Source organism: Aedes albopictus, chromosome 2 (assembly GCF_035046485.1).
Source record: "Aedes albopictus strain Foshan chromosome 2, AalbF5, whole genome shotgun sequence".
In the NCBI taxonomy this organism is placed as follows: domain Eukaryota; kingdom Metazoa; phylum Arthropoda; class Insecta; order Diptera; family Culicidae; genus Aedes; species Aedes albopictus.
The window spans coordinates 239,407,230-239,434,132 of record NC_085137.1 but is presented as its reverse complement, the minus strand read 5'-3'; the positions used below and the strand labels follow the sequence as shown (position 1 = coordinate 239,434,132).

Below are 26,903 nucleotides of genomic sequence, written 5' to 3'. Positions count from 1 at the left end.
ACATCAAGAGCTATCCGTTGATGAACACTAATTGATTCTAGGCAGGCTTGCGAATAATCGCGACCATCACGAGACAATCACTTGAACCGCTTTCTGGAGTCACCCTTCCTAAGGTGATACGAACCAGCTAGCATGTCATGCCTGGAATGACAAACATGTTGTGGGTTCCACTCTTCGCAACTTTGCAGCGATAGCAGTTGCTGAGTATGCTTCAGGCGGGTTGCTAGAGAATCAATCTCTCTGAGCAACGATGCATAACGGGCGAAGTGAGAGCGTTTGCCGTAGCCAGGGCGAACTGCGTGGTGCGCTCAATGTGTGCGTTTAAACTGAGCTATGCAAAACGAATAGGATTTATGACGTAGTACCGTGCTTGTGATAATACACATGCATAGTTTTACATGCTGTTGCGCGTGCATCTGCTTATGGCGACGGAGAGAGTCATGACACTCACATGAGCCGTATCCAAGTCAGGATGATTGTAGCAAAACAAGGGTGACCGGGTGACTATGATGGGATTCTGTCTTTTCTGGTGTTAGCGACTGTAGAGAGAGCGAATCAGAAACCGCAGAGACAGGGTGATATAAGTTCGGTGTTTATCAGCTTTTTTGTGACTTGTACGCTGATGCTTCGCGACACTGATTCTAGGTTCATCCGCTAATGGCGCTAGTGAATCTTGGTAATGGAAAAACATGAATTTGAAGATTCAAACCACGTAGATGAATTTTGTCTTCGGCAAAGTTGATCAAGAATTCAAGGGCTATCCAATGATAATTTATCTGCTAGGTTGCGTTAACGAGTCAAAAATTTAAGAATGTATGTATCTAGAGATACACACCTTTTAGTAGAAATTTGTCTTAGGCAAAAGTGATACGACATCTAAAGTAATTCGACGTAGAACTAGTTAAATTTACATGTATCCACTAATTGTCGCTTGTGAGTCTTAGACATTTCAAACATCTATTTCTCGAGAATCAGACTGAAGAACTTCGTCTTCATCAAAGTTGGATCAGAGCCATCCAATTACAAAACTAGTTGATTCTAGGTTCAATCGCTAGGTGCGCCTAGTGAGCCTTCAAAGTGTTTCTCATGGTTCATACTACAGATATAAAAAAAATGAGGAATAAACGTAATATTCAAGTGGAATCCCTATAAAAAACTCTAGGAGAAATCCCGCAAAAACATTTTTGTTATATCCTGAGAGAAACTCTTATGGAGATCTCAGGACAAATCTTGACAGAAATCTCAGAAAATGTTGGTGGCCACTAAATATCAGTTTTGAAATTCCCGTCTTTTTCTCGGTTTTCCCGGTACGATTTCTGAAATTTTCCCGGTTTTTAAAATGCACATTTTTTTAGTTGATAACGCCCAATTTTCGTATCATATGGATGATAAGTACCATGTAAAAATGCACTTGCAATCCTGTGAATACTATGTACTAGGTATTTATAGTTTAATATTATTCTTGACGTAATGCACCTATGGAAAAAAATAGAAGTAACTACCAATGATGACATAAAGGCGTATGGTACACAATTACTAACAACATATTTTCATTCAGCTCCAAATAGTGCATAATTCAAGCTTTCCCTCACTTATTATTTTACTTATTTTCTTGTACTTAAAAAAAAACAAGTGTAGAAGTGGTAGCTAACTATGTCAGATCTAGGTAGGGGTAGGCGGGGCATTATGGACACCCGGGGCAGAATGGACACCCTCAATATTTTGAAATATGCGAACTTTTTTGAACTTTTAATGAATGGAGAATATAGTCCATTTGTCTAAAACGTAGTTTCAGGAAATAAACATTCGAAATTCAAATTATACTTGATTTTACACGAAAAAGTTGCGTCCTCCGTTTTTTGTGCATGGAAATTATAATTTTCACACCATCCAAAATAAGATTTAGTGATTAATTTATTGCAGGTCGATTAAAACCTGATATTTCTAGAACACATGTAAGTAGTTTTGCTGTATCTAGATGCTTAACATGTTTATATTTTCTACTTTATTATATCAAAAATCAAGTTTGGAAATATCTTCTGCTGCCGGGGCAAAATGGACACTCACCTTTTTGGAAGAAGTGGCAAGGGAAAAATATAACCTAAATCACAAACCAACCAAATTCTTCGAATTCAGTATATTTTCGTTCAAATGTTCAGTATAGTAGACATAGGGTGAAACAAATTGGTCAAAAAACGACAGCAGTGGAAAATAGTTGTTCTAGGCACAGCTGTACATGCCGACAAAAACGAAGCTTTATCCTAAACAGCCTGAATTTAAATTAACTGAACAAAAATGAACTACTTCGGCGTATTATTCATCCATAATAGTTGTTTTGTAATGAAATGACTTTATAGGTGTAGATAATGTACGAAATTCGTAAAAGTCTCATGGTGTCCATATTGCCCCATGGGGGTGTCCATTCTGCCCCGTATGCTTGAAGACGGTCATGAAAAACCAACATCTTTAAAAACATTTTTTAAAGTGGATAAATCATTTTTCTTTGTAAGCATTCTTATGCAATAGATGCTAAATAGACTTTAAAAGGATACATGTATCAAAAAACTAAACTTTTTTGACATCTTGCCAGGTAAAGTTGGCAAAAACCTTAGGGTGTCCATATTGCCCCGCCTACCCCTAAGATGTGCATATAAAATCAGCAAAGGTCGCACTCGATTATCCGGGACATGGAGGATAATCGAACCATTTTTTTTAACTTTATTCATTAGCGTAGGTGCCCTAACGCAACTTCATTGGTGTTGTTTCCGGGGATTCCTCCAGGATGTCCAACTGAGTATTCCCCCAAAAACTTACATCTGGAGATTCTTACAAAGTTTTGTCCGAGATTTCATCTTTCGATTTCTCCAAAAATACTATCTTGGGTTTCTTCAGTAACTTCTGTTAGCGGTTCCACCTTGTATATCTTTTGTGGATTCCTCTAGATTTCATAACCGTCCATAACTAGCGCAGTTGGCCACCACCGCCAGCAGCACTCTAATACTGAACACAAAAAGCGAGATTTTTTCAACGTGTTGTACAAAACACAACAGCGCGATCGCTCGAGGGATAATGGATTTATTCTGGAAGAGGTTCCTCACCTTCAGGGAATTTAGGATTTTAGTCAGTCTGTTGGTAATTAGGGAATAGAACTTTTGGTCTGGGATCATGAATTCGATCTAGGGATTTCTCCTGGAACTCCTGAAGGATTCCCAAAAGAATCTCCCACATGTCTAGAAGGTTTCCCAAGGAACTCTTGGAAGAGTTCTCGATTACAAAACTCCCGCAGTAGTTTGATTTTCAGGACTCTGGAGTATTCCCAGAAATAGCTATCGTAAAGTTTTTGTAAGAAATTTTGGGAGATCATCCAGAAGGAACTCCTGAGTGATTTGCAGAGGGAGCTTCTGAAGGTTGCCCAAAAACAACTCCTGGAGCAACTCCAAAAGCAATTTTCATAAGTAACTCCTGAAGGTTTCTTTGAACAAACTCCTGGAGGGTGCCCAAGAAAAACTCTTGAAGGAAACGCAGTAAGAAACACTGGAGAAATTCCAAAATCAAATATAAAATAAAGATAAAATTCAGCAAAACCTTTCAAAATCAAAGTTTCAGAAGGCACTCCTGCAGAAATCGTGCAAAGAACTCGTGGAGATTGATGAGTAACAGAATGATGCCCTGGAGAAATACCAGGAGAAACTCTGTAAAGAATCCCAGAAAGAACTCCCAGAAAGGAATTCCAGAAGAAAATTCTAGGGAAGCTCCAGGAAGAAAAGGAAAAAAATTCTGGAGGGACTTCAAAAACATTATCTGGGAAGAATTCCCGTAGGAAATTTTGAAGATTGGAGCAACTCCTGTTACAATTGCGGAAGGAAAATCTTGATGAATCTTAAAAGGAACTCTTGAATATATTGCAATAGGTTGTCTTGATTACAACCCAGTTGAGTGGTTATGATTTTCTTATCTATTAAAAAAAACTAGAATAAATTTAAATCACGGGTTAATCCAAAAATAAACATTTGAAAAAATCTCAGATGTAAGAAACTCTTTCCTCGAAAAAAATCTCATCGTATTCCAAGAGATAATCAAGCGGTACAAAAACCTAGAGGAATTCTAGAAGAAACTTCTTGAAGAATCCCAAGTTCTGTTTTAAGGAAATTCCAAGTTATTGCACAGGCGAATTCCTTGGGATTTCGTAGAAGTATCCCAGGAGTATTCTGGTTTGGCTTTGATTTTGCAGACTTTCGATGAGGTGTAAACATTCAAATATTCACATCAAGTTACTCTTAACAACAAATTTCCCGGTAATCATTCCAAATTCCCGACTTTGTCCCGCTTTTTCCCGGTCTTTCCGAATTCCCGTCTTTTTCCCGGTTCGGTGGCCACCGTTAGCAGTTTTCCCATGGTAATAATGATTTCCATTGAATATGGGACAACTATGCTGCGCACGGCAGTGTGGGAACAATATCGGGAAAACCTCTGGAAACAGTTCTGGAAAGAAATTGTGTAGGATCCCCGTGAAAAACTCCAGACCAAATCAGTCGAAAATTAGGATTTTCAACAGGAAAACAACGCGGAAAAAATTGGTAGTAGTCTTGTAAGAAATCTTGAGAGGCATTCCAAAAGATATTTCTAAATAAGTTCCAGAACAAACCCTGACGGAATTTCTGGAATAATCCTTGTAGTGGAATTTCTAGATGCACACACTAACGCTACTCTTCAATAACTTTTTTTAAATCTTGCCTACGATGTAGTAAACTCTGTTGACTTCTCTTGATCAGATCAACAAGAAATAAAGTTCACTATTTTTTATTCAAACAACCCGATGTTTATTTTTTTATCGGTGCAAAATTTCCCTGAGTATTCCCAAGATATTCTCTGAGGATTCCCGGTTTTTCAGGTTTTTCCCGGTAGTAGACACCCTGTTTCGCTAGATGGCGCTTGTGAACCTCACATTTTTTTTGCAACACGAGAACCAGATTTTTAGCAAAGCTGAGCGAGACATGAAAGGCTAACCTATTTGACTCTAGGTAACCGCTAGGTGGCGCTAGTGAGCCTTAGACATGTTGAATTTCTGCGAAGTTGTGGATTTTAAGGATAGGTGGCTCCTCCTCTTTTCCTTTTCTCGCGGTTTAGGTTTTCTGAACTATTGAGATATATTCTATTTCTTTTAACTCGCACACAGTATCACAATGGCAGCTGCCACTTGAATTATTTTTATGATTGCCAAACATACGAATCATCTGCCATTGATAATAAGAAGTCCTAATTTGCAGTGATGGTCCACTAATCTGGCGCAATCAGCTTGATATAGCTGTGATGGACAGCTTGATAAAGCTGTTTATAGCAACTGGCACTGAGAAAGAATTGTCAAATATTCTGGAACATCGTTTGATTTATACACTGCAAGAGCAAAGTACAGGGTGCGTGCGGTAATTTTGCACTAACCTTCAAACAGGAATATTTCATAAAAGGGTTGCAATAAAAATATAAATCCCACATCATCAAATGCACCATATTTCTAGTGAACTGTGAAAAATATAAAACCATTAATAATCAAAAACGTGGTGGTATGAGAAAATATTTTCAGATCCTATGTTTTACACTAGCGCGCCTAATAACATTTCGGTTTCTACTATTTGTTGTATAAATAAGACGAAATCAGTAAAATGTAATGTGTAAAAGCCCGATAATGATACACGAGACGTAATGATACAGATATGCCTTAAAAATTATAATTTAAATAATTTTGACGTGGTGATTTTAACACATTATCGAATAGCATCAATAAAAACTGCACAGATGAAACAAAATGTGTAAAATTGTGCTAAACATAATGCACATAAAGGGAATGTCAACAAACGCACAAAATTATACGAGAACTAAATTTTACATGCATAATAATTCTTGCACATGTAAATTTCATGCATCGCGGAAACCATAGCGAATGTGGCTGCCGGTTATAGCCTTTTTCAAGTCACAACACAAAGGTGAACGAAGTGGATGCCAACTGAAGTCAGTGAAGATGCGATTTTAGGGAATTATGATTTGCGTATAAAAACATACTTATTATCGATTATGCAAATTTTATTCAATCTTCAATTATCAGAGAACATCAAACTATTTTATAGCCCAACACTTTCGCGGTTTGATCGCAAATTTTCTTCATCGGCACAGATTAACACCCTCACCGTCCGAACACAAACCCATTTTCCGCTTACAGCAGATCAGCAAACACTACACGATAGCCATTATCGATGGATCCGTCACTGAAAAGGCAGCCGTCGACGTCGTTCATCAGTCGGTTGTTCCGATATTAGCCATTCCATTAAACAATCCGTGCATCCGCTGATGTCTTTCTTGGCTGTTATCTCCCGTCGTTTGGCTCAGCTGAACGAAAATCAAAGATTGTATTTGCTAACACTATTCAACAGCTTCTCACAAGTGTCACATACATATTTACTAATTTTGAGGCACTTTTATCTTTGTTTTAAAATCTAAAAACTACCAAAAATATTAAAATGTTCAGAATAGAACAGAACCCAAACAAGCAACATGGCCGACTATCAATCAGTCGACTGCGTTCGTCGAAGCACCGGCAATTCTGATTTACATGAATGTCGTGTAAAAATATGATGAAGTCAGTTGAACTTCAATGTTCTCGTTCAAAACAGTAGCGTTTAACATATAAAGTTAATTACTTAAGCATGATTTTACTTTAAATTTATGGCCAATATCATGTGCAGGATATTTATCGTAAATATACGTTAGAAGAAGGATTACGATGGCTAACATTCCACTGATTTTCAATTTAAGCTCTAGTTAATATTCATATTTTTTTTCTGTGTGGTTGTTTTTTCGATACACTAAGTCAAGGGTTCAACTTTTTTTAGCAAGCATCGGATCACTTAGCGGTCTTCAATAAAGATGTTCCGCATAGAATTCCCTATAATAATACTAAAAATAAGGGTTATTGAACGCTTCCAGTGCCATCTAGTGGCAGAAAACTAAAACTATGCCATTCCTGCACATATTTGTACCAGTTTTACCATATAAACTTCAGACTAGTCGATCGATACCTAAGACCTAAGAAGATATTTTAGTTTTAAATTTTCTCATAAATGTTTGAGCAGCCCAAGTAGAATACCATTGCTCAAATTAGAATTACCGACTTCTTCCAGTTATTTCTCCGCAATCTTCCATTCCAGCGATGTAGTTTTTTGTAGGTAACAAGCCTATGGAATCCCCCAACTACACTGAAAAAATCAGCTTCATAGCGTTCTTGACAGCTGAGAAAATGCAGATAGTATGCAGCTGCTCCATATATTTATACTCAAGTTGTTCGCATTTTCGTCTTCTAGAAACCTCTTTTTCAAATTTATGGGATATTTTTGAGCGGCACACATAACGATAATACCATTGGAGCTCCTCGTACAAAAAAATATTCTAGTTTTACCTAAAATAACACAATTGTTGACCAAAATATAGAGAACAACACTAAAACGGACTTGCAGCGGTTCTCAGGATCGTTCAAAAAAGGTTATCGATATTAGGACCACTTTTTCTTCCTAAATCATAGAAATAATCACAATTGTTCGCGAAAAAAATCATTAAGGTGAATATAGAACGAAGCCACACCTCGAGTTTCCAAAAGCACAAATCTGAGGAACCAAATGACGGATCGCGCTGAAAACTTGATCGATTGGTCACCACCGGTAGGTGACCAATCGATCAACTTTTCAGCGCGATAGGATATTTGGTTCTTCAGATTTGTGCTTTTGAAAATTCGAAGTGTGGCTTCGTTTTATATTCACCTTAAGTATAGATCTATTATCGAATTATTTTTAAAACGTGTTTTATGATTACGATATGATTTAGTGCAAACATATCGCACGCACCCTGTAGATGTCGAATTATTTCGCACTGCTTATTACATAAATGGCAGTTTGAAAGCACACCAATCTTTTGTAATTGATATAGGATATGTATTGTATAGGGAACCAATACCCTATGCAGGGGCAGTATTTAATTAGTAGACTGGTAAAAATCGAAATCATTTTCACTAAAACCTATTACATAGTTTATAAGTTTGTTTGGGTTTTACTATTACGGTCCTTTTAGATTGATTTTAGAAACTGAAATTTCGTTTAATGTTATTGAAAATTTACAACTCCTGTTTGGAATAGGTACCTAGCGGTTTAGAAAAAAATAGAAGAATTGTGTCGAAACAAACTTGATCAGCCATTCAAGGGCTACATTCGATGAAGAAATCATTCATTCTGAATTTATTAGTTTTTCTCAAAACTGACTCAAATATCGAAGGTCATCAGATGAACTTTTTTGTGGCAATGGGATACTCCACATAAAACAGATGTTATGATTATTATTGTGGCATAATTCAGGTGTAAATGAGTTAAAAAGAGAATAGACAACGTAGCATCATTGAAGTTTATCTGGCTCATATGTCCATATTCGGAACTGTACGAATTATATAAAATAAAATGCTACAGATTTTTGCCCGGATTACGTTAATATAAAAATAGAGCATTAAATACATTTAATAACACTTTTTCTATCTGATCGAATAAAACATTTTCACGTTCAGTACGCTTCGTATCAGCAGCTGCTCGTCAAGCTAACGAACGATATCAATTCGGCCCACACTTTGTGGTGGTCACCCAAACCCGGCCGGCGAGCATGGGTGGGTAAACAGATTACACTATCCGCACAAACAGTGGAAAGAAAATATGTTTGCTGTTCATATTTTTCTCCTTCTGTGTATAGCTTCGTAAACTTTTTTTGCCATAGTTGGGACCACCACCGATGAATGTACCTAACTGTTCGGTAACATGCGACCATAGAGCACCCAAGCTGACAAACTAATACCGGTGATGATGGTACGCTGACCATAAGACGATATTTGACCATTTCTCCACCATGACATACACAGATGAAACAAAATGTGTAAAATTGTGCTAAACATAATGCACATAAAGGGAATGTCAACAAACGCACAAAATTATACGAGAACTAAATTTTACATGCATAATAATTCTTGCACATGTAAATTTCATGCATCGCGGAAACCATAGCGAATGTGGCTGCCGGTTATAGCCTTTTTCAAGTCACAACACAAAGGTGAACGAAGTGGATGCCAACTGAAGTCAGTGAAGATGCGATTTTAGGGAATTATGATTTGCGTATAAAAACATACTTATTATCGATTATGCAAATTTTATTCAATCTTCAATTATCAGAGAACATCAAACTATTTTATAGCCCAACACTTTCGCGGTTTGATCGCAAATTTTCTTCATCGGCACAGATTAACACCCTCACCGTCCGAACACAAACCCATTTTCCGCTTACAGCAGATCAGCAAACACTACACGATAGCCATTATCGATGGATCCGTCACTGAAAAGGCAGCCGTCGACGTCGTTCATCAGTCGGTTGTTCCGATATTAGCCATTCCATTAAACAATCCGTGCATCCGCTGATGTCTTTCTTGGCTGTTATCTCCCGTCGTTTGGCTCAGCTGAACGAAAATCAAAGATTGTATTTGCTAACACTATTCAACAGCTTCTCACAAGTGTCACATACATATTTACTAATTTTGAGGCACTTTTATCTTTGTTTTAAAATCTAAAAACTACCAAAAATATTAAAATGTTCAGAATAGAACAGAACCCAAACAAGCAACATGGCCGACTATCAATCAGTCGACTGCGTTCGTCGAAGCACCGGCAATTCTGATTTACATGAATGTCGTGTAAAAATATGATGAAGTCAGTTGAACTTCAATGTTCTCGTTCAAAACAGTAGCGTTTAACATATAAAGTTAATTACTTAAGCATGATTTTACTTTAAATTTATGGCCAATATCATGTGCAGGATATTTATCGTAAATATACGTTAGAAGAAGGATTACGATGGCTAACATTCCACTGATTTTCAATTTAAGCTCTAGTTAATATTCATATTTTTTTTCTGTGTACACTCAGCACTTCCGAATGATAGAAATAGCTTTTCGACAGATGGATGGATATAGCATCGAATTAATTCTCTTCCGCCGTTGTCTTTCCGAGGACCAGCTTGAAACGATCCCCGTCTACGTTGAACTACTTCCGACCGACCGGTAACGAGTAATGCATTTCTAAACCATAAACTCCCACACTACAGGAAACGGACCCATTGCACTGATCGGCTTATCACGAATTACCTGGATTTGAACAATTTTTCACATCGTTTATGACTAACGTTCGCCCGAAACAGACACTCAGCGAATGACCCATCCGGAGGGCCCCGCGCGTTTCGACACTTGACGACTGCGACAACGACGACACCGAAACCTACTTAGACACACATGCATAGAGAAGGCGTGGGATTGCTCGCTTCCTGGCAAGGTATCACTGTTTTTCCCGAAAATGAAAAGCTACTTCATGGAGCGCGATCCAGAGAACGAACGGGAACAGAACGCGAGAGAACCAAAAATTCATGTGGGCTGTGGCCCGTGCGCAGATTTACTACACAATCGCAAGGGCGACTTTTTTTGTGAGTATAATAATTTATGTGAACTAGAATTGCACTCAACGTCGCGCGCGGGCTGAGCGCGAGCGGCGTCGCACACTATTCTTGGGATGAGCTATAAGTATACTCGTGCGTATTTCTTGCACACACCCAAAGAACGCCCGGAAAACTTAAGTTGGTGTGCACGAATCCCGACTGTTAGGAAATGAAGTATCGCGTCTAGGAATGCAAATTTTAGTCACAGAATTTTCCGGAGATTTTTTTTAATTAAATTTCAGGAGAATGTGTGACAGGGGATGAGTAATGTTTTTTTTGTGTCTTTATGAGATTTTCCGCCCGAGGCTGGTTCATCTCAGGATGAGTAATGTATCGCTAGAAGCCTAATGAGCGGATAAGGAAAATATCTGGCTACGGTTAGAATAGCTCAGATCAATCTTCCGCATAAAAGAACAGCAACGATCAATATTTACAGACTTATGCAAAATGATATAATCAAGTGGCTTTAGTCCAAGAATTTTACTTTCGTAAGGGAATTTCTATCTAGGAAACCTTGTGAACCCAGTGTTTGCTACTTTGAAATGGCAAACTCGCGTGTCATGCCTCGAGCTTGTATGCTTGTATGCTTGTTAACAACACAATCGTTTCTACACTCATCTCTAAACTAACTACCAGATATATATACGCTATTTCAATTCTGTATCTATATCTGTTGAAAACTGCAACAGGAAATACGTCTATTGTTTGGCCCTACGGATGCTTTCAAGCAAGTCATCGCACACTGCTCTTAAAAAAGGACTTCCGCAGTGATCCTAATGCTCTCCATATCGTCTGGGGCAGCTCAGACAATAACTTGGGGGGCTCCAGTTTGATGGAATATTTAAGTAGTGTAGATCTTGGATTACTTAACATAGGCAACCGCCCAACTTTCATGGTATCTGCTAGTAAGGAAGTGCTAGACATAACGCTCTGCTCTAGTAGAAATAGTCACGAACTGACCAATTGGCATGTGTCAGATGAAGAATCTTTATCTGATTATCGCCACATCTTTTTTGAACACTTGAATGTTGTCGTAACCAGTTGAAAACGTGAAGACCTTGCGTTTCAGGAATCCCCGGTCAACCAACTGGGATCTCTTTAGTGATTTGGTTGCGGCTAAATTTCATGGATACCTTCCATTGACACTCCAAGTGATTTAGATGATGCCGTTGATACTACATCATGGAAGCCTTAGTAGAAGCTTGCCCTCTACGGTCTGTGAAGACCACCACAGGAGGGACCCCTTGGTGGAACTCTGATCTGGCCAAGCTCAGGAAACAATGTAGAAAGAGTTGGAGCAGACGACGTTCGGCTGGATCGGAGGCTTTTAGGACGGCTCGCAAGGCCTATCAGAAAGCTCTCCAGCCTGCTGAACGATCCGGCTGGAAAAACCTTTGTACACATGTTTCCAGTTTGAGTGAAGTCAGTCGGTTGAACTCTTTGCGTAATCTAAGGATTTCCGAATGAACGAACTTCGTTTACGAAATAGCGATTTCACTTTAACTGATGAGGGAATTCAGGAATGCTTATTCAGTACACACTTCCCCGGATGTGTGGATATTATATCTTCAGATTCGAATGAACCTGATTTTTGTAGTTATGATTCTCTGGCTTCGGCTCGGAGTATCAAAACTGTAGAATCCATTGAGTGGACAATAAAGTTTTGCTCCTTTAAAATCTCCTGAAGCGGATGCGACATACCTTATTTTGCTTCAGAAGGTATTTGTTAAAAAAAACTTGTGTGCAGTTCGCTACAGGTATATTCTTAAGTATTGGTGGGATATGACTGTAAAGTTTTTTTTTCAATGTGGGTTGTGCATCGTATGAAAAAGCAAACAGTTTCAGGCCTATCAGTTTGATCTCTTTTCTTCTGAAATGCTTAGACAGCATTGTCAATCATCACATCCGTGATGTTCATCTGACCAACGTGCCTCTTCATGTGAACCAATATGCCTACCAATCTGGTAAGTTCACTGTAATTTTTTTTAACAAAGTTGTTTACGATAAAGCATTCACTCAAAAGCAATCTTGTTTGGGTGTTTTCTTAGATATCGAGGATGCCTTTGACAACGTGCCTTTTGATGCCATATTGGAATCCACACGGAATCATGGTATATCTCCAATGATTTCCAATTGGATTTACCAAATGCTCAAAACCCGATATCTCTTCTCGACTTTATGTCAAGCAGCGATTGTGAAATTAAATGTTTGTGGATGCCCCCACTTTTGCGAAATCTCGTAGCAGATACGCTATTGAGGCAACTCAATAATAGCGGTTTTTCTACTTATGGTTTTGTCGACGACTACTTAACATTGCATTGTTAGTCGGTATCAGCACCCTTTTCGACCTGATGCAAAGTGCCCTTCAGGTAGTTAGGGGTGGTGTCGCCAAGATGGCCTTTCGGTAAATCCGATCTCTTTGATTCTGAAATCAATATGACTGATCAAAAGTACGATGGAGTCATTCTTGATTCCAAGCTTTCTTGGACACCCCATATTGAGTTCAGAATCAAGAAACCTTGTATGACCTTCGGGCAATGCCGACGATCCTTTGGTAAAACTTGGGGTCTAAAACCCAAGTATATCAAATGGATTTACACAACTGTTGTTCAGCCAATATTGGCCTATAAATGACTTGTGCGGCAAAAGGGCGAAATGAGAACAATCCAATCAAAATTAGACCAACTCCAAAGGATGTGCTTAAGGTCTGAGGTCACGCTCCTCGTGAGAGAGAGAGGATTCTTCGATTTTGGGAACTTCAATCGTAATATCTCGAATATGAAGCCAAATATTACAATTTCCACAAGACAATCTCTTCAAAATATATTTTAGAATATTCTGTGAAAATTTCATGATCATAGACTTAGCCAAATTTGAATTTATTAGAGAAGAGTAAACTGTTGTTAAAAGCTGTTTTCGCCACCTTGACACTTGTTTTTAATATTTGAAGTAATTAGAGGCATTTGATCACAAAATCGTCCCGACTATCTCTGAGGATATTTCTTATGATCATTTCAGTCAAAAAAAAAAGTACGCTAACTATGATACATTTTTAGTAGTCTACATTTCATTTCAGTAAAAATCTAAAAATTTTGATGAAACTTCTCTCATAAGAGAGAAATTATTTTCTCATTTTCTCTGCTCGTAACAGACAAACAAGAGCACATGGAATTGTGGTGGGGTTCAGGGTTACCAGGATTGGTCATGCACATAACACGCATAGTTGCATTTCTAACAATAATATTTACATATTCTAAAGTTATTTATTTCACTTGAAAATATTTTCCATCTTTTTAAAGTAACGACCAAAATGGAACTGAGCCTGCTTTAGGTTTCTATGAGAACTCCCTAGGTTATTGGTTGAGAGCTTACTTTGCCAATCGACCATTTTTCGTTTGTGAGGAATTCACTCTGTAACCAAGGAAGTCCGGAATATATTATCCACTGAGAAAAGATCCTGGCTCGACCGAAAAACCTTTTATTCCAATCTCATACTTCGTTTAGCCAAAGATGACAACCCTATGTTGCTCACAATGATGATCCTCTGTATTTATGTTGCTCTGCGTTTGCTCCCACGGTGCGTTTAGTGGAACACGCTTTGACTGCTCGAATATATACCAAGTGCACAACTTACTAATACTAAATAATATATCAAGTTCGTTAGAAGTCAATTCACTTATGACTTTTCTGTTCAGATACACTGAGCAATACCCTAAATTTATTAAATTTATGCCCCATGGTACGTGGCCACTTCTAAATGTAAACCGAATTTTGGCGATGTCTGGAGCGTTCTCTTCAACTCCCACGGCAGTGCTCGAAGTTCTCTTTGACGTTGCCCCACTACACATTCAGCTTAAACAAGAAGCACTTTCTTGCACTTTCCACTTATGGGTACACGGTTTACAAGAGGAAACTCCTGAGAACCCCAGATCAACAAATACCTTGTTGTTTCCACTTTTGGTGAACTGTGACAAAGTTGTCCCTGCTCCAGGTGATCTTGGAATTGCTAATAATTTTCCATATAGGACATTTTCCACGAAATTCCCTTCCCGGGAAGAGTGGACACCTGGTTATCTGGAGAGAAGTATGTCAGACGGCACTGCCCAGACAACCAGTCATCGTATAAGATGTTGCATAAGATGATAAAGTGGAGGCCATATGCGTGCATGCTTCCATTTAGGCGCATGTAAAATGTACGCATATCGCCTCCACTTTAACATCTTATACAACATCTTATATGATGACTGGTTGACTGGGTGATGACTCCCTTCTCGAAGGTCGAGAAGGTGCTGGTGTTCACTCTCGTTAGCTAAGACTACGTCAGTCCTACTCACTTGGTAGGCACTGCACCATTTTTCAGGCTGAAATCTTTGCTCTTATGTGCGGAGTGCAATCAGCACTTCAGCAGCACGTGATGCGCAAAGTCATATACTTCTGTTCGGATAGCCAGGCTGTTATTAAAGCACTTGCTTCGGCCAACTCTAGGTCAAATCGAGGAGATGAATGTAACAAATGCTGTTTACCTTCAATGGGTACCTGGCCATTCTTCCATCGCTGGACATGAAATAGCTGATGAGTTAGCTCGCAGTGGAGCATCACATGACTTCATTATTGGCCCCGAGCCAGCTTTTCCGATATCGAAGTGTTGATGTTGGGTTAAGCTTCAGATTGACACATGGGCTGCCACTCAGCACAAACAATATTGGAATAGTTTGGAGTCATGCCGTCAAACAAAATTGTATTGTACTGCGCCATCTCCAGGGGTGAATTCGATTATGGAACTTCGTATCATTTGATATGTAACTGTTCAGTTTTTGCGCAACTGCGTTACCGAGTACTCGGTAAACACTTCATATTCTTGCGTAAAAGCAAGGAAACAAAGTGAAATCCTATACTTTATGTAAATGGTTGCCTGGTATCAGCGAGAATTATCTTCTTGAGAATTTCCGCTCGAGGATATTTCTGTAGGGAACTTATGAATCCAAACAGAATGAAAAGTTGCGAAAAGGCAGAAACTCGGTACATTGTAGAGAAGTTATGATTCCGTGCATCGGAAACCGAGGACTACACATCCAGCAGATCAATGTCTCATTTTAAATCGCAAACGAGCGATCATTTATTCGTTTGGTCAACAGATTGCCACCCACTTTGCCTCGGGATACAATCAGTTGACGAAAACGGGACTGTATAAATTTATCGTTTTTTTTCTGCATCGTTGGTACAAACCAATGTATTCGTAGAAATGAATTCACCATACAGAAGCTGATATATTTTTGCGATGGTGTCATACACCTTCCTTGCGCCGCGTCGTTCTTATCAATCGTATTGATTGATAAAACTCAACTGATAACGGTTTGATGATTAACAATTCTCGGAAAGAAGACAAAGGAAACTGGTTGAAAACTAGACTTATGTTTTTCTTTATTTTCAATTTGGAAATAAGATTCAAGATGGTGACCCAATTTCATGGAAAATCTGTGAAAAACGCTTTACTATTAGCATGGCTATGTGTGAAAACAACGTTATCTAAATATAAATTCATTCTCTCGTACGGAAATCTATAACGAATGCCTGTCGCCTCAAGCTGAGAGGAGCCGCGATGATGGCGAGCGGAAAAATGAGGGAATAATAACAATGGAAATTTATTTTTAAACCGTTCGTGAGTACCAGTGATTCTTTTCCCACTCACCACGCCAAAACTGTTGGCCTAAGTGAGGAGATTATTCTCACCAATTACAAACGAGGAACCTTGAACAACGCTGAAGGTATTCAATTTCGATACAAACATAGAACCATGTTAGGTGTGACCTTGCAGCACACATATCTATGACATGGGAATATGGTTTGTTGATCCGGTCATGTACCTACATATGGGAAGATGACGATGCATTGAAGCATGGTGTTTATGGAGATGAATGCTGCTCGACTGAATGAGCATCATATACGATAGCTCAGAAATGAATCGAATGTGCAGTGGCATATAGTCTGCTCCTGTGTGTCCATAAATTATACGGTCAAATCATGTGTAACTACGTGTGTGCATATTTAGATATCAACGTCAGCGTTCGTCAGCTGTATTCAATTAGTGGTGGAGTATAGATCGTGCATAGTAAACGGAAATTAATTGCGGAATGGAATATAGCGCATTTAATATGAACGTGCGATTCATAGAGAGATGCACTAAGTATTTAATATTTAGAGTTTTTTTTTTCTGGAATATCAACAATTTTTTCAATAGTTAATATGCATTTTTTAAATTGTTTTTTAATTCGCCATAGATACATTACTTTGGTGCATTGTTGTAGAGAGTTACTATTGAAATTTATTTATTTGCCGCCAGTCAAATGTAGACGGAAAAATGTTTATCTGAAATTTCTCTAATTGATCTTTCTCTTTTTTTTTTGTGGAACAATATTTTAACCCTTTATTACCAAATTTTTTGATTTTTAGCTAAATATAACTTTTTGTCATGAGCGATTCCAAGCAACAGCATCAAAATTAAGGAAATTTTTTAATTCATGATTTTCTATTGAACTGAAACTTTGCACAGTTTTTCAGTTCCATCTAAATCGCCATTTTTCGATATCAAATTTTTATTTTGAATCACGACTAACTTTTCGAAAGGGTGTATGTGAAAATGGTTCAATAATATTCAAAAATCTGTACAGCCAAAATGGTTCGTTCGATTGCTATGAATTTTTCAGCAAAGTTAGATAACTAAATGGTGATTCCTATGAAAATATACACTGTGAAAAAAACATCTTTTTTAACATTAAAAATATCATTTTTGTCACAAAAACTCAAATATCTCAAAACCCTATCTTTTTACCAACGCAATTTTTTTAGGGAAGACGGTCCATTGTATTAGCAATCTACCATAAAAATTTGGTGATGGTAAACTAATAAACAAAAAAGTTATAACATTTCAAACATTTCACAATTTTCACATTTGGTAAATATTTTTTTCTGTGTAAATTATTTCGGTCAGAAATCGCAGTTTGATGCTGATTGTATTGTTCAGCAAAGTTAGATAACTAAATGGTGTTTCCTAAGAAAATATACACTGTGAAAAAAAATCTTTTTTAACATTAAAAAATATCATTTTTGTCACAAAAACTCAAATATTTCAAAACCCTATCTTTTTACCAACGCAATTTTTTTAGGGAAAACGGTCCATTGTATTAGCAATCTACCATAAAAATTTGGTGATGATAAACTAATAAACAAAAAAGTTATGACAATTCAAACATTTCACAATTTTCACATTTAGTAATAATTTTTTTTTAGTGTAAATTAGGCTAATACAAATTTCGATTTTCTCTTATGTCACCGCCCCCTCGGAAAATTTTGGTCGGAATTCAACATTTTGAGGGGGGCACAAATAAAATGTTCAAGAAAATCAACAAATTTAAGGTGTAATTCGAGTTCCACAGAAACTTTCTTAATAAATCCGATGAGTTTATCTATGTTGCCTAATTGTTTGGATATTTTTCCATCGAATACATTTATTATTTATCATCCTCCCCCTTAACGAGTCAACGAGCGCTGTGACAAAAGAAGAAAATGAGATTTGTTCCTGCCTTTGTTTCGGCCGGAAATCGCAGCTTGATGCTGATTTTATTGTTAATGGCCTTGCGTGAGTAAAACAAGCTGTTTTTATTATGTATTATGTATATTATATGTACAGTAATGTTCCGATTTTATCACGCCCTCCGCGCATTAGTCGTTTATTCATTATTTGCTGTTACATTTGAGGACAAGTGTTTTCCCTCTTCTTCAAAATGAATGTTGAAAGCGTGTTTTGCAACGTTAAAAATATTGAAATGGGTATAGATGTTGAAGTATATATCAAAGCATTTTTGAAAAGGGGCGTGATTAATTGTTTAAACTGATGTCGCTGATGGTACGGTGACATGACTCTCTGCACTTAGCACTTCTGGCAATTTCTCAGTTGTTGTCGTTTTCGAACTTCCTACGCCCTGCTTTACCGATGATATACAGATGGCTCGTTTGTCAAAGTCTAGACGGCAGGACGTGCAAATGCGTAAATTTGGATTCAATTTGGGCATAACCAGTCTCTTTCAGATTATCTATGGTGCTTTCGGTGAGATTTCGTAACTCCTTTGATCATTTTTTTTTTCATCAAACGGTCTACAAGAGAGAATTGAGTTGAAGACCTTTGAGAAAGCGACTGTTCATGTTGTTCGTTAGATTATAATAAACAAAATCACTTATTAGTTTTAACTGACTAGTTTGGTGTTGTTTGCTTGGCTGAAGAAAAAATTTACTATTTAATATCCATAGCGGTAGTATTTTTTTTTTGCTTTTTCGTGAGCATTGTCATGGTATGTATACAGACAAACAAACGTAACACTGACGAAATTTTCATTGACCACGCCTTTAACGATCATTTTGAATCTTGGTTGTGGCTTTCATAACCAGAAGAGTGCCCATCATTTTTCTTTGCGTTTGACGTTTCACACTAGCGCCTTCTGATGACGATATTGCACATCGCAGTATTTCGTGAAACATTTCCACCAGGTGGGGGTAGTGTGAACTGGGCGATGGATTTTCACGTGGTAGGTAACTCTCATGCATTTGTTGTTGTTGAAGTTACTCGCATTCTTCCGATCATAAAGTCTGTTCTCTAAGAGGTATTTTTTTGAAGATAAACTAGACGTATACGCGTATATAAAACTTTTATTATACAGCTTTTGTCTTAAAAATAAGTTTAATTCCATTTTTCTTATAATCAACAGCTTTTCAACACTATCAAGGGATTTTTTCACCAGTCACGTACAATAAAAAGTATGACACTCTCAATATTTTTGATCAAAACACTGGATCGCGTCTAAGTTTCAAATAGATACTATAGAAATTATGAATAATCAAACAAAAGTATCATGAAAACAACTTGTTTAATTCAGGCGGTAGCCTTTACAATAAAATCAGCATCAAAAAATAATTCTCAAAATAATTTACACAGAAAAACATTTTTTTTTGTTACTAAATGTAAAAATTGTGAAATGTTTGAAATGTCATAACTTTTTTGTTTATCAGTTTACCATCACCAAAATTTTATGGTAGATAGCTGATATAAAGAGCCATTTCCCCTAAAAAATTAACGTTGGTAAAAAGATAGGGTTTTGAGATATTTGAGTTTTTGTGACAAAAATCATATTTTTTTTAAGTAAAAAAATAAATTTTTTACAGTGTATATTTTCTAAGGAATCATCATTTAGTTATCTAACTTTGCTGAAAAATTCATAACAATCGAAAAATCCGTTTTTGCTGTACAGCTTTTACAATATTTTTGAGCTGTTTTAGCATACACCCTTCTGAAAAGTTAGTCGTGAGTGAATATGAAGGTTTGATATCGAAAAATGACGATTTAGATGAAATTGAAAAACTGTGCAAAGTTTCAGATATTTTTGAAATGGTCGCTCAGGATCGACTGACATGACTCCGTGGAATTCCTCTCATCTAAAATCGATTGAAATATGCTTTGAAAGATAATTCTTTTAAATTTTCGATTTTGTGGATTTTGGTTTATGACTTTTTAATTTTTATTTTTGAACATCTTTTCACTTTTATATTTTTCCTGGAAGCCTATTCGGCATACCAATTTTTTAAGACGAAAGCATTTTGAGATTTTATTATTATTGTTAAAGCATTTTTATTATTTTTTTTTCTCATGGCAAATTTTAGGATTTTTCTAGGAAAATTATTCAAGTATGTATTCAACTCCCTTAAACTCTTCGACTGTAGTAAAATGATCCAGGAAAATTTTAGAATATGTTAATTGTTGCGATTTATTGTTGAACAAAATAGACAATGACCTCTAGAAGGTGATGAAAACATCATTTTTTCAATGATTAAAAAAATAAATAGCTTTAAGGACAGACTTGTTAGAATCCCAAAATGGCCGCCACAATGGCCGACTTTGACACCTACTCACGATTTCGAGGGCACAAATCTCTTCGTAAACAAAACCAGCGCGAATGATCTTCTTATTTTAGGCTTCTTACAAGTGAGCAAGAACAGGATAATAAAGTGCACTGTTGTGTGAAGCTTGCTTTTTGAGATTTGTGCATTTGAAGTTCTGATGCGCTGTTGAAGCGGGATTTCAAGGCGTTTGTCCTTAAAAGGCACCTAAAACTATTTTGAGATATACAGAACAGTCCTAAATTTTAGCCAAAAATATAAAAGTTCCGATTGCCCAGGAAATAAATACAAAAATGCTCAAATTATACCCCGTCTATAGGCGGGTAGAGGGTTAAAGAAATTTGAGAAATACCAGTAGTAATCACAGAAGGAACATCTTGAAGAACAAAAAAAGTTTCTGACGGAATCCCAAAGGAAATTCCGAAAATTTTCTAGAAATAGCATTAGGAAGAATAACACAAGACTTGGATATAATCTCAAAACAAAACTTTTGAGGAGTCTCAAAAGTGCCTTCTTGAATAATCTCAGAATAAATATCTGGAGGAATACAGTAGACGTACGATAAATTTCACATGTTCACGTTTCACTTACCGAATGAAATTCGGTAGGACTGCAACAACTGACAAACGTTACATAACTGTTAGTTGCCGCAGAATGCAACCAATGTGCATTCAGGAAACATCGCATTGCAAAAAAAAAAATGAATGCGAAAAACATCGCATCGCTGCAAAATTGTTGCACTTAGCGGGCTTGCAGTTGAAGCGTTCGAACCGAGCGAACGTCTACTGTATCAGAAGCGATTCTTGAATGATCTCAGAGGGAATTTCTTGAGAAATTCCAGAAGAAATACCTGGAACAATCCCAAAAATCTACTGAAGGCGTTCCCTTAACCCTAAAAGGGATACCTGGGCTCCATTGGACCCCAGGCGCCTTTCAGAGCTCGTCTTTGATGGAACACACTCAGCGAGGTGACGAAACTGAGGCCATGAATGTATCCATTTTAGGGTTAAGGACCTCCTTTCAAAATATGAGGAGGTATCCCTTATGCAACTGCTGGAAAGATACAAGAACGATTTCTAGGAGAAATATATTCATGAAAAAAAAATCGCAAGCTTGCTATAGGCAATAAGTAATTTTCGAAATATCTTCCCAATGACCTCGTTTCGTAAATCTTTGAAAATGTGAATTTTGCAAGACAGGATTAGAAACATTATTATTTATCTGTTTTATTGATGTTTCTCGGTGAGCCAATGAAAACTATTGGTTTAACGTTGTGACGTTTCGGCTTACTGTTTTCCTTCAGCCATCCTCAGACACTAAAATTTATTACACGAAAATACATTATTTTAACAAAAAACATTAATGAACATTTACAACAAATAACATTTTTTCACACCACAACTCACATTTCGATCACCGCAGCAACTTTCACCTCCTTTACTGCTGGGCGATCACGTACCTTCTGATGTGGTACGGGATTAGAAACAGTTAAACAGATTCCGGAATGTGGCCAGTATGAAAAAAAAAATGGTCGGAACGGCCTTAATGACTAGGTTTTGTAAATACGTAAAGAGTTTTTTCATCCCCTGTTGGGGTGAGTAGGGCAGTAATAAGGGCAAAACGCATTTTCCCATTTTTTTGGTTTTTGATTTTTTATTAAATAACAAAACAAAATTTTCAAAATTGGTTTTCATACACAGTTAGAGAAAGGATTGAGCTATCTCCTGGATTTTTTTCAGGTGTAAAACTTACACCAATTTTTCAAAAACCATATTTTGTTAAAAATTTATTCAAAAATGGTTTTCTTAAAACTGAAAAACATTTTCCATCTGAAAAAAAAAATCAGAAGATACCCTGATCCTTCCTCTAATCGTGTATGAAAACCGATTTTGAAAATATCGCTTCGTTATTTAATAAAAAATCAAAAACCAAAAAGTGACGAAATGCTTCCAGTTTCGCCTTAAGCCACTGCGTCCAATAAGCTGAACTTTTGTGGCATGGTAAAATAGGTTATACCGGTGTTAGCCTGATTCAAAATTGTCCACTTTTTTTGAAAATCGGGGATCCACGTATTTATTGACGTTTCGTTCTCTTCGTAATGTTTTTCTTTTAAACCTGATGAACACGTTATATGTTGATGTGATTAGAAATCGCCCCAGCAGGTGGCGCTGGAATATCCATCATTCAATTTTCTGCTGTGGAAAATGCAAATATAGAACATGGAATACACTTTAAAATTCACCCAGGGTTTCCTGATGGAGTTCTTTATGAAATACCTCTTTTGATTTATCCTGGAATTCTTTAAGGAATTCCTCCGAGGTGATTCCTTCATGATGGGTTTTATATCGGCTAGGATTTTTCTAGGACTGCTTACTGCAATAGCTTCAAAAGTTCTTGATATGATTCCTCCAGGAATTTTACCTGAGTTTTCTCTAGGGATTTTTCTAAGATATTTCAAGGAATTTCGAGATTTTTCCAAGGATTCATTCTGTTATTTATCTAAAAACAACCATTGGGATTTTTCTAGTCATTCCTGCTTACTGGGAAACCTCCAAAAATGCCTTAATATTATTCAACTAATCTTGCTCAAGAAGTATTTGCTAAGATTCACTCAGAAATTCGTGCTGGAACTTATTCAGCACATTTTGATGAAATTTCTACAGGATGTCATTCTTAGACTTTTCCAGAAAAACTTCTTCTGTGATTTCTCCAGGGGTTTCTCCAAATATTCCTTAGAAATGTCCTTTTGAGATTTTAGGAGGGATTTTTTCAGGAATTCTACCGGTAGTTCTTCCGAAAATTCTTACTAGGATTACTCCAGGAATACCGGATGGGTGCCACCAGGTTTTTTTTAGAGATTGGATTCTTTCACTGCTTAATTTTTTCTAAATATTCTTTTTGGGATGCTTTCACGATTGTTTCAAAGGATTTATGAATGATTTCTTCAGGAATTACCCTTGAGATTTTGTCCATGAATTCTCGCTGTTATCCATCTAGAAATTTTGACTAGGAATCCTCGAATTATTCATGTTAGAATTCCTCTAGAAACTCCAGCTTGGAATCCACCTGGGAGTTGTATAGATATTCTTTGTGTGATTATTCCATAGGGAATTTACCAAGCATACAATTGCATTCCCGGTAGGAATGCCCCGGGGATATCTCACGGGATTTCTCCAGGGAATCCTCAAGGATTTTCACCAGGATTCACCAGGGATTCCATTAAGATTTCTTCTAAGGATTTTTTTTTGGGGATTCGTCCTTGATAATTCAACGAATTTCTCAAGCAATTTTATTCAAGCAGATTTTTTTTATTGGCGTTATTACTCTCAGTATCACATGATAGTGTATAATTCGATTCCACTGCTGTCTACCTACTACTGTTGTTTGGAGTTTAAGGACTGTGTTTCAGTAGGGATGTTATGTCAAGAATAAGGAGAAGATATAATAGTTGTGCAGTAAAGAGCTAAATATGTGGTCTCCAGTTAGCCTAGTGGTTAAGGCTATGAATTGAAAATCTGGAGACAGCGGGTTTGATTCCCGTTCCAGTCGGGAAAATTTTCTCGACTCCCTGGACATAGTGTATTATTGTAATTGCTTCACAATATACAAATTCATGTAATGGCAGGCAAAGAAAGCCCTTTAATTAATAACTGTGGAAGTGCTCAAAGAACACTAAGTTGAAGCGAGGCAGGCCAAGTCCCAGTGAGGACGTCGAGCCATGAAGAAGAAGAAGAATAAGAATAAGTAAACAGCTAAATAACATTTCTTTTACAATTTGGTATCAGGAGGGGTGTAATGTCATGAATACTATTCCATTTATCATGCTTATTATTTTAAAAATGTATGCATTTATTATTATGTGATACGCTATATCAAAGAATAACTATATACATAATTGTGAAAAAGTTAAACAATAATATAAAAACAAATATTTAAGAAAATAATCATTCATGTGCATTCAAGTGATAAATTTACCAACAAAAATATAAATCTACTAGCTGTACCCGGCAAACTTTGTCTTGCCTACTGCGTTTTTTGACGTTTCAAGTTTCTAGCCAAGCCCAAGTAGCCGGTGGAAGAGGTATAGAAAATCGTTTTTCTAAAACTCTCAATTTGTCCATGTTTAAGGCCTCATAAACCTTCCTTGAGTGAAAACTAACAGAACAAAACTAAGACGACCAAAATCGGACCTTCCGTTCGCAAGTTATGCGCGTTCCCACGTATGCCACTGCATTTATATATATATAGATTAATAGGGATTGTTTGGCATATATGATATACCCTAACATATATTTAAAATTTAGTTGTTCACAAAGAAGTGGTAACGTTTTACCCTACGTTTTCATTAGACAGAAATGTTTTACAATTTTGCTGCCAGAAGCCCAGAAAGATAAAACGTTACAGAAATGTTCTACAACACTGCTCTCCTTACAAACGACGAGAGAACATTTCTGTCATGACACATCTGTCCGGAAAAAAAAAACAAGACATTTCTGTCATAGTGGAGACGTTTGGTTAGTTTCTTATTTTTCAAATACATTTAGATAGCAGTATAGATACCAATATGATTTGTGTGTTTTATTATGAATGTAGAGTTTATGGAGCGAATAATGGCGTCATGCGAGAATATGGCATATAGTAGCGGGACAACGTTGCGATAGCAAAGTTTTGAGCAAGTAATTACAAAAGCAAAATTCAATAAAAGAAAGAAAGACGACGGAGAAAATATAATAAGCAAAATATTTCTCAAGGAATGCACAAAACACAACAACATCCAAGAAAACAAAGTTTCACAGTTTGATGCATCCGAACCTGGATACACTTCGTCCTCCTCCTCCTTGGCCACAATCGGTCCAAGCGGATCAAAGCGCACTCGGTGCTCAACGGCGGCGTGGGCCGCATTCAGCAGATCCGAGAAGAACCGGTGCCGCCTCAGAGCCAACTCGTCACGGCCGATTGGTGTCGTGGGTGGCTCCATGATGCCACCTTCCTCCCTGTTGCACCGATGATAACAGGGGGAACCATCGCGATGCGATGCGATAAACAGGGAAAACGGGGGGCACAAGTGTACAGTAGAATATACAAGGATCGTTAATTCAAAGTGAGAAAGGATATTAGTTTCTTTTTTGGTTGTGCTATAATAACATGCACGTGCTTTTCCGTTTGAACTCAAAATCTGATGGGATAATTTACAGATGATAAGATAATTGTAAATCAGGATGGAATGATAAAGATGACGAGACACATGAAAATAAGAAAGAGGGTGCTAGACATGAGGATTCAAATGAGAGCTTATTCGTTGCTGTTGGCTGGTATTGTGATAAGGAGTTTTTCATACATTGTTTTTGAGATCCTTCAAGCATTATTCGTCTGTTGTTTTCTTATTTCACGACTTTTTCAATGTATTGGAAGGAATAAAGAACTTCAAATAGAAAGTTATCAAGCATAAGTTCCCAAAAAACACTTAAATTTATCAATACCCTCGAAAACATCACAATTGTAAACAAATAGCTATTACTCGTTAATCAATAGTTTTACAACAGAATCTATTAGTAGTCTAAAAAACTCAAGTTTCTTCCAAAAAATATTTTACAACATTGAGCTTAACTGCTTTATATTAAAGATACGATGTAGATGTAGATTTAAGTACATATCATATTGCGATATTTGCACCCATTTAGACTCGGCCGGAATTCATTATCAGTCGAATTTCGCACACGACTTCGCAGCGGCTGGCATACACAAGTTCATGACAGGGGAGTCGGATGCACAACAGGTAAACAAAATAATTTTGATTAGTGTTAAATTTCGCTGGGAAATGATGATTCAGTGGATTCTCAAATTATCACAGTAGTCTAAACATTAATGAGAAACCCAATAATTTATTTCAAAAAAGTTGAGCTTCGTTATGAGTGATGCTGTACTTTTGGGTGAATTATTACATTATTGTAGTACTTTCTATATGAGTGTATATTTATGACGGATAGTGTATAACCCAAGAAGGTGATAACTCAAACAAAACCTTCTAAATGTAAGCATTTTCTCTCGTTATAATAAAAAATATTCAACTTCCCGAACCGACACCAGTGAATCAAGCCAGATGGATGGCAAAGGAAAATGTTATAAATTGTCAACACAATAACATCATTAAAGCAACATCTTTCAGCCACAACCTTGACCCGCATTTGATCCCCCTCGCCATGGAACCTTTTTAATAGACGAACCTATCCGTCTTCTTAGTGTTCCATGAAAAAGGCGTCCATCCGTGGGATGCTCGATGGTTCGAGGCTTTTATACCTACCCATCTACTTGAAAATGAAAACAGGTCCGTTTCTACAACTCCCCTTCAGTCAGTCAGTTGTGGAAAATCAGATGGATGGCATAGATTCATCCTACCTTCT

General features: G+C 37.1%; 1 protein-coding gene across 3 annotated transcripts in view; it reads right to left on the bottom strand.

Moving 5' to 3' along the window:
- The window catches only part of LOC109420081 (adenylyl cyclase-associated protein 1), an 81,360-nt gene that overhangs the window by 31,102 nt on the left and 23,355 nt on the right, over nt 1-26,903 (bottom strand). Inside the window, exon 4 of one of the 3 annotated variants that reach the window (XM_062851399.1) lies at nt 25,315-25,496. The exons of 1 other annotated variant lie outside the window; for it this stretch is intronic. In XM_062851399.1, the coding sequence (XP_062707383.1) occupies nt 25,315-25,496 (182 nt within the window). Of the gene's footprint in view, nt 1-10,213; nt 10,592-25,314; nt 25,497-26,903 lie in introns of those variants that run through there. One more of the 3 variants, XM_062851401.1, reaches the window with a different exon arrangement.